The 9,627-nt window shown below is 35.3% G+C and overlaps 1 protein-coding gene across 3 annotated transcripts in view; it reads left to right on the forward strand.

Annotated features, from left to right (window-relative positions):
- FAM3C (family with sequence similarity 3 member C) overlaps window positions 1–9,242 on the forward strand; it is a 47,173-nt gene extending 37,931 nt beyond the window's left edge. For all 3 annotated transcript variants that reach the window (XM_003789786.3, XM_023513209.1, XM_023513208.1), the window contains exons 9-10: window positions 6,904–7,030; window positions 7,629–9,242. In XM_003789786.3, coding sequence (XP_003789834.1) covers window positions 6,904–7,030; window positions 7,629–7,718 — 217 coding nt within the window. In that variant the 3' untranslated portion in view covers window positions 7,719–9,242. The remainder of the gene's footprint in view (window positions 1–6,903; window positions 7,031–7,628) is intronic.
- Window positions 9,243–9,627: the final 385 nt, after the last annotated feature.

Below are 9,627 nucleotides of genomic sequence, written 5' to 3' on the forward strand. Positions count from 1 at the left end.
TGCATTTTTTCCTTTTGAGGGGATGGTTTTAGCCCCCTTTTTTAAATAATTGTCTTTTGACCAATATAGGTCAAGTTGACCTATATTGATTTGTTAAGCCTTCTATAGATTAAATTAAATAATTGTCTTTTGACCAATATAGGTCAAGTTGACCTATATTGATTTGTTAAGCCTTCTATAGATTAAGAATATTAACCATTATTTGTGTTAAAAATGTTTTTTGTTTTTGTTTTTGTTTTGTTTTTGGCACATCTTTTGCTTTTAATTTTTTTAATTCATGATACTTTTTGACTTATATATGTTCAGACTAATTCTTGTGTAGTAAAGTCTCTGGATTTTCCTTTTAGTTTCTTACAAACTTCTTTTCTACTTGAGAAGTATCTGTCCATCTCTAAGTAGATATCAAATCTTATTTTCCAGTGATTTCACTGTTTTTATGTATTTTTAAAACTCCATTTGTAATGGAGACTTACAGTGCCTGTGGTGTAACACCAGGTTCTTATGTACATTTGGCTTTGTTTCTGGAATCTGTCCTATTCTATTGACCTATTTATTTCTGTTCCCAAAAGATATTATTTCAATTATTGTATAACTATTTTATAAAAATTAATGTACTTTATACCTCTCTGGTATACCCCCTTTGATAGTCTTTCTAAAAATGTTTTCTATGATATTTTCTCCAGATGGTTTATCAAGATCAAAAAACATCCCATATAGATTTTAATTTAAAAATCCCTAATATTACAAGAGCCACACAGGAACGTGCAATGTCTTTCTGTGTATTGAATTCTATAAATATACTTAGTGTATAGCTTTATTACTGCAGATTAACACTAAGGAAACAGTGCTGCTTTAAGAGGGCTCTAAGCTACTGACATCGGTACCTTTAATCTGACTCAACTAAGGCTACCTTAAATCCATAAATTGAAGGTTAACATAAAATTAGCATCATCAACCATTTCCATATAACTAAATAGAATGAAAGAGAATGTAATTAGGCTTTCCTTATCAAAAAACAAGTGATTTGCTACTTTGCTTTTGCTGAGAAAAGAGGGTATTATATATATAATTTGAGATTTTTAACATTAAAAAAACCAAAAACCCCCACTTCTTTGAATAGACACATGACTGCTTTTCTTCACCAGATTATTTCATAGTTACACCTGATAAGAACCGTTCCCTTTAATTGGCTGATGTACTACTAACAAACCGTAGCCACACCAGGAACTGAGGCAGGAATGATGCTTACTCTTTAGCTGCTATTTTTTGGTACTCATTCATTCAATGCATCAAAAGCAGCCTCAGAAAAGGGTTCAGCCTTACAAGGTAAAAGTAGAAATTTAAACGTTGATGTCTTTACACTTGGTCAATATATGATTCAACTTCTGTGCATTTAAATGAATTGGATTGCATGTATTTTCATTTTAAAGCACATGAACTTACAGTTCTAGTATTTTCTTCCTTTAAACACTAGTAAAATAAACTATGAACATCATACCATTTATACTGAAATGGTCAAATAGTCTTTATGAAAGGCAGTCTACATGTGTTAAATGTAACAAAATATAAATGTGTTTACAATCTCAATTTTACAGTAACTTTTAGTTTGTGGTTGGCAGGTGTTTGAATGTAGAAATTCGCTGTGATCCATCAGCCATGGTGCACTCCCTCTCACACCTGAGTGAGAGTGCTGCTTCCTGCTGCTGAAGTGCTATGGCTTCTCACCTAAGGCCACTGGGTTTTACCTTATACTGAATTCTTTTTCTTCCACTTATACCTAAGGGTATTTAGGGCATAAAATGGATAGTTGGGCAGCATGTTGCCTTGGGAAAGCAGTACCCAGTTCTGTGTTGTTCGTTGCTTTCTAATGACTACAAATATGATGATCCCCTTGACAGTACTGTAAGTTTCAGCAGATTGACCAGAGTGGTGTCCATCACATCATTTCCCAAAGTCTGTTCCCTAGAACCCCAGTCTTTTACAGGTACATATAATGGTGAAATAAGTTGAGGATGGTGCCATGGATTTTGGTCCTTTTTTGGATTTACAGTGAAAGGCTCTGCCCTAAAGAAAACCTCTTTACATCTCTTTATCACAGTGTTCTTGACTTTAGCTACAAAGCTCATTTAAAAAACAAAACAGAAAAAACTTTGTCTAAGAAAATGTGTACCTCAAGGAGTGTAAATCTCTAATAATGCCCACTTTCCATCCATTTTCACATTAAAATAATTTGTTTTTTGGTTTTTTCATCTAATAAAGAATATAATATTTTGAGTGAGTTAAATTTTGCTATGGTCTTGGCTAGGCATGTGACATGGGCTGGAGGATTGCTTGAGGCCAGGAGTTCAAGACCAGTCTGGACAATGTAGTGAGACCTACCTTCTACAAAAATAAAAACACCTGGGCTTGATGGTATTCACCTGTAGTCGCAGTTACTCAGGAGGCTGAGTCAGGAGGAGTCTTGCTTGAGCCCAGGAGGTCAAGATTGCAGTGAGCTGTGATCATGCCACAGTACTCTAGCCTGGGCAACAGAACAAGAGTAGAAGAAAAAGTGGACATTATGGAGTAATAAGGAATCTTAAAGGTCACTAGAACTACTAGAATCTTACCCAGAGGAAGATTCTCTTGGAACTTCTCTGTTCTCTACTGAACTTCTCATCTATACTGGTGCTCATACCCCGGCCATTTCTCTATCTGAAACAAACAAAACAAAACAAAATGATCATAAGTTTTAGGTTCTCAGAGTGATCTCCCTTTGACTTCTGCCAGTAAATGTATTCCTCAAATCGTTTACTGCTTCAGGTATTTAAAGTTAATCAGTATTTCTCTTTTAATTTTCTTTTTCTGGGGCTCAATACACATGGCTTTTTGAACTTTTATCATGTGAAGTTTCCAGTTTGTTTTAGCCTCCTGGCTATATTTCTTGGGCATTCTCTAGTTTATTATTGTCTCTCTTAAAATGAGTACACCAAGTCAGCAGTGTTCCAGATGTGGTCTGGCCAGGGCAGGGTACAGTGCCGATGCTAGCTTGCCATGTTTCAGCGATTACATTTCTTTGAATATTCATGCAGACTAGTACTGTATTAGTTTTCTTTAAACAGTCACATCACATTTTTGGCTCATGAGATTTTGGTCAAGTTAAATACTTAGATCTTTTCATTTGATTTCAGACTTTTTTTTTTTTAACCACTGCCAAGTCAGGTTTTTCTCTCCATTCAAACTTAATTTTGTTTAATCTAAGTGAGAGACTATATGCATTTATCCTTGTTAAATTTAATTTTGCTCATTTGGGCCCACTTGGTCTTGATTCTGACATTTGTCCTATGAGGTTTTCATGATCCAGGCTTTGTACTCTCTCCAAAGTCATTCTTATGTCTACATATAAGTCATTGATAAAAATGTTTATCAAGGGCAGTGTGCCACCCTGCTAGAGGCCTCCTCCAAGGAATTCATGATCTATTAATCAACTGCAGAAACTACTTTCAAATAGCTGCCAGTGTAGCCCAATCGACATACTACCCAGCTGCTGTTTCATTATTTTATTCATTGAGGTTATTTTCTGAGACTATCAGATGCTCACTTGAAATTCATGTACTGTGCTATGCTAATTACAATACTGCTTGAAAACTCTGAAAGCTGAACAGGCCAAGGTAACGTTAACTTAGCTTTACTTCTCTCTCTCTTCCCACTTACCCCCCTTTTCTTCTTGCTTTGTAATGCTCACACAGTCTCCTTGTCATTCCTTCTAGAATTTTGCTAGAAATTGCAATTTGTTTTATTGGAAACAAAATTTTTTTCTAAAATTTACCTTGCTTTTTTTATAAACCAGAATAGTACAGTTAATGTCTTAGCATTTTCTATGATGCATCTTAAATAACTGATACTACCTTGCAAGATTATATTAACAAGATCCTCTACAATCCAAAAGGCTTTATTTTAAACTGTTTGTATCATGTATAGACTTTCTTGAGCTACTATTTCCTTTTTGTGTTTTTGGAAGAATGTTGCATCCCTGGAAAGGGCAGCCATGCTTTGATCTGTTGATTTTACTTCATTCTTCTTGAGAACAGCAGTTCCCTTCGTTATTCACACTCAGCAGCAAAAGTTCGCTCTGTGGCCTTTGATAGTTTTATGAGTCTCATCTCATTCTGAGTCTTCCTGGTGCTAGTATTCATAGTTTTGTTGTTAGTAATGTGGTTTTCCTTGTATTTTTGTATGCTTGCTTTTTTAAGTTTGAGCCCATTTTAGGACAATTCTGTAGTAGCAATAATTTAGAAACTGTCCTCCCTTTTTTTTTGGAATTGTTAGCCCTTTTATAGTGCAAATTATTGGGGATTTTTGTTTTTAAACAGTCACTTCCCTCTTCTGAACTTTTTACAATATGTCCTCTTTGAGCATTTCTTATTCTTCAAACCCCTGCAGCAGTATGGTGATTTTCTTCTGAAGTTCCTGATTTCTATTTCCCACCCGGTTCTTCCTTCTTCATCACAGTTGAACCTAGAAATCAGTTCTTCCTATTGTTTTCTGTGTTTCCAGAAAAGAGGCTTCGGCACGGTTTGACAGTTTGACTATGGGACTGTCAGATGTGCCCCCTTTCCCAGTGTGGATAGAGGTAGAACCCAGGGACCCCGTCTCCTGCCCCCACTTCTCCTTTCCTGTTCCAGATTATCCCTGTGTTGTTAGGAATGCCTTCCTGTTTTCATCACTGGATAGTCTTCTATTCATTTTAAGGAAAATTCTTTACTAAAATAATGTGACCTTATTTTTTTAACTACTCAACCAGTTAAGACCATTAATAAGAATTAAAATATATGCAAAAAAATTCATGATGCTCTTATATAGAATAAAAAGCTTATTTCTCCCAATTTTATGCTGCATGTACGTAAGCCTATTAGTTGCTCTGGGTTTTAAAGAACTGGGACCTTTTGACACCTCCTATATGTTTAATGCATGTCTCAAAGTACTGGGTATGGTGCATGTTTTTAAACTCTTTTGAAACTTGAAATTATTTTTACTTAAATAGAAGATATCTAAAAGGAAAAATAAAATAATCCATCAAAGTTTGCAAAGGCAGATCAGAAAGGTTAAACTATAAATAGATTTGCATAGAGATATGGTGGGCGGGGTCCCCCAAACCACACCTAGTTTTGATGATTCCCTAGTAGGACTCATGGCTATGATTTGTTATAGCAAAATCAGCAAAACGAAACATTTCATGAGGCAAAGTCTAGAGGGAAACAGTCTCAAGTGGCCAAGAGCCCTCTCCCAAGCAGAATCAAAACAGGGCATGCTTATCTCTTCCAGCAACAAACTATGACAGCACAGGGGAAGTATTTTCTACAGAGAAGCTTATTAGAGACTCAATGGCCAGGGATTTAATTGCGGGCTTGTCATGCAGGTACCCTCTGCCCAACCCAGCCCAAAACTCCTGCCTCCCAGACAAAAAACCAAGTGTTCAGCATCAATTACATTGTTTAGGCCCAATAAACTATTCTTACCAGTTCCGAAAGTGGCGGACGCCTTGCCAAATCCAAGCGTCCAAATGCCAGCCAAGGGTCGGTCTTGCTTGCAGGACTTTCTAAGCGTAGGAAACTCAGGCCTGCCACATTACTGCCTTTATCCACAGGCTCTTGATGTTCTCATGGAAAAGTAAAGCAAGAGATTAATGGAGGCAAACATAAAGCTAAATCGTCAAGTTGCTTCTAGATCTCTGGCTAAATGAGCTTGGTTTATTTTGGCAGATCATAATGATCCCTTCTGAAATTCAAAAGTATTAAATGACTGCCCTTCAATATATTTCTTAGTTTTTGTAAAATCTTTAGATAAATATTTTACTTGCTTTTTACGGAGAGCTAGACTTGCATTCTGACCATCATCTAGTTTGCAGGCAGCTTTTGTGTATAAAGCAATCTTCTCTTGTCATTTGTGAACTTAACATTGATTGTTTCAGCTCTTTATGAGCAACCCCAAAGGTCCGTGAGGTGCCAGTTTGTGATTTTTCTGGGATGTAAACATGAATGGCGCTCCAAACCCTCTCTGTAGAAGGAAGTCCACTTAGCTGACAGTGAGCTGACTGCCTGCCCTCTGCATCTTAGTGCTGTTTATTCTTGTTAGAGCAGCAAAACTCATCTGCTAATGTTGACGATGCAAATGTGGGCTTCTAAGAAAGTAACCTGGAAGTAAAACATTTGGATAAACTGTGAGTGGAATTTGACAGTCTTCTGGATCCATGGCATCCTAACAGCATTTAGAAGCAGGAAAACAGGTCTTAGCTGATAATCTTAAGGAGTCTCTCTCTAGCATAAAAATTGTTGTGATAGATATTTAACTGGCATGTGGTTAATACTTTCATTTTTTAAAGTAATCATTGGGGAGTTATCACTGAAATGCAATTTATATCCCTATTTTCAAAGTCATTTTCTTTTAAATAAAACGGTGTGAGGAACACGCAGATTTCTGTCAGCATTTACCTTTATTCTGCTCATATGTTGTTACAAATGATTTAGTAGAAATTCAAAATCATGATTCATTCTATAAAGATATTGGTTGCTTACAACCTTGGATTAGCCTAGGTAGGCATCTACTGACTACAGTATCCCTTATTTATTTGATGGATGTACTTAACATAGTTAAAGTGAAATATTGCTATTAAATAAAGACATCTAAAAGGTACTTACTAACAGAATAAACTTAAAACTAATTGCTGGATTTAATGTCTTTTGTATTCAAGAAATTCAAATAGTAGGAATGTTCCTCTATAAAAACATTTCCTTTTTTTCCCCTAAAATATTCTCTGAAGTTACATGTTCTCATTTATGTGTTCAATGTCCTAGGTGAACCAGTTATGTAAATGTGCAGTACCCATTGTTTATTATTGTTATATTCCTTCTTTCCCTCTTAAAGACTCAACGATGAGGCGCGGCGGCTCATTGCTGAACTGGGGAGTACATCTATTACTAATCTTGGTTTTAGAGACAACTGGGTCTTCTGTGGTGGGAAGGGCATTAAGACAAAAAGCCCTTTTGAACAGGTTAGTGTCTTAGATTCTCATAAGTAACAAAAACAAGTTGTGTGAAGCCTTATGTTACATACTCTCATAACAGTTATTTGAAAATTATGTGAAGCAGATAATCTTATTCATGTATTTGTCATAAATTCTTGGTAATCAATTGTTTGAAATTGCCATCATACTTTTTAAACTCTGAAACTTAAAAATTCTACATGGAAAATTTTTCCCCTACATGACAATGCATTGAAATATAGTTGTTTTATTGTAAACACTTTAGGAAGCATTAATTATTAAGGATTTTACTCCTTGCACTTTGGATATTAGAATCAGTTGTTTGACAACACTTTAGAACTTAATAGAATGTCAGCTTACTTTTTGAGTAACAAATGATCCTTTAAAAAACATCTCACTGTTTTATTCCTTCAGCTGTTACTTGAAAGTCTGCAATATATGTGACAGGTTGTGAGGATCACTCGTTTAATATCTTGGGCAGGGAGCAGTAATTTGTATGAACTCTTCATTGACATGAGTGTTAGTTACTTAAATGAGAGTAAGTAAAGCATGTTATTGTGAATCACAGAGGTTTTTTAAACTGTGTACTCTTCTTGTGTTCCAATAGCACATAAAGAACAATAAGGACACAAACAAATACGAAGGATGGCCCGAAGTTGTGGAGATGGAGGGCTGCATCCCTCAGAAGCAAGATTAATGGAGAAAACGCACCTTCACTGCTGGAGAGTGAGAAAGCAGCACCGACGTGTAAATATTTTAAGAGCATGCAGCCATCCTGGTGTGTGCATGAGCATTGTCTCTTTTGATATCTGGATTATTTATTGCTAACGTAAATAGATAGCATTGTAAATAGCCATCATAAGGAGCAGACACTGAACCATTTCTAAGCACATTCCCCTAAAGGCACAATGCTTAGATTGCAGTGATGACGTAGTTCAATTCTAAAAGCATACCCAGTGGATAATCGAACAAATTGTGATACTTGTGCTGATTGCTGTGAAAAATCTATCATGGAATAATATGGATTTTAGAGAAAAGACTTTTTTTTTTTTTTTACATACATATGTTGCCTTGTGATGACAATATCTTTTAAATTAAAAAGAGATTTGGCTAGTTGTGTGAGTGATGTTCCTTTACCGTCTGACTCTCCTGATGTACCCGTTTCATAGTCTGTCCTCTGCCCTTCCCAAGAAATGAAGAAATAAAATGTTTGATGCGAAAACGTGTGTCAGATGTGAAAAGCACAACAAAATTATTTTTTAAATGTACACAGTAAAGAGTAAATGTGTAAAGGTAGATGACATGTAAAACCATGGATAGCTTGCTGGATTTTGTATAAGCTACAGTGAAGCTCCACAGGTGGCAACTCCCCAGATCTGGGGGACCGGGCGAAGGCCCTCCCCAGCCCAGTTAGATCATTCAGGACAGCTGAGTCAGTATATTTAGAGCGATACGTTTTCCTTATTTGTTATCAGCATCGACCATGTGGTTTGGAAAAAGGCATGCTTTAGTATCACAACAATTTTGATTAGTAAACCGGGTTAATTCTGTATTTAATTTGTCTAACTTCATAATAGGAATTATTGCCTAAAGCTATAATGGCATATTTAGAAAACTCCTAGTTACTGGGTAAGCTTAAAACATTCAAAACACAATTTTATTGGACCCAAAATAACTTTATACCCAATTCTACATAAAAATATAGGAGATCTAACTTTTTTGTGAACTGTAGATATTCACTAAATAACTGATTTTCTTTTAATTTTATTAATTCTTTTAATAATTATATACATGTTGTACATGAAGTATCTTAAACTGGAACATAAACAAATTGAATGGTCAAGCTGCCCTTCATAATATAAGGCAGCACTTCAGTTTGGAACCTAAATTTTAGAAGGTTTGTATAAAGAAAACATAAAAACAGTATTTGTTATTTGACTGTGAAACAAGTTGGAAGCTATTCAGCCAGTTCTTAAATATTAATGAATCTTGGGGTACTGTGTCTTCCCTCAAATTGAATGTAATTCCTGAGTAAATGCACCTTGTAGTTTAAACAAGTTTTGTAAACTTTTTGGATTTTTGGTGCTTATATGCTAAATCATGTTCGTTGTGTATATTTTGACATTTAAAATGCTTCCCTTGACTCTGTAAACTGAAAGAATAGCTATTTTACAGTTCCAGGGATTGTGAAATGTTGCTTTTTTTTTAAAAATAATGAAAATAAATACTCTTTGTTTTACATTGTGAATTTTCTTGTATTATCTAGCAAAGTATAATATACTTACAGACCTTCACAGTAAGGTTTTTCAAACATTTACTATACTGCCTAACTTGTAAAAAATGGAACCCAATTATTAAATCATTGCTGTGCCTAAATACAGTTATATCCATGTTCGATGTATCTTAACATGTATAGAATTTAAGTGTCTAGATGGCAGAACAACCCTTTTATTATAAAGGCTATCACAGGATGGCTTATATAGCTGTATAAAATGTCAGAGAAGGGACAACGATTAGTGTGTAACTGGTGCAATTTTGTCTCAATTCTGTCTTGTATACATTGTGCCAACTTAACTGTGGAAGCAATAATTTTACTACATTTTATT

This window comes from Otolemur garnettii, unplaced genomic scaffold, assembly GCF_000181295.1.
Source record: "Otolemur garnettii isolate 467f Iridium unplaced genomic scaffold, OtoGar3 scaffold00037, whole genome shotgun sequence".
NCBI classification, from domain to species: domain Eukaryota; kingdom Metazoa; phylum Chordata; class Mammalia; order Primates; family Galagidae; genus Otolemur; species Otolemur garnettii.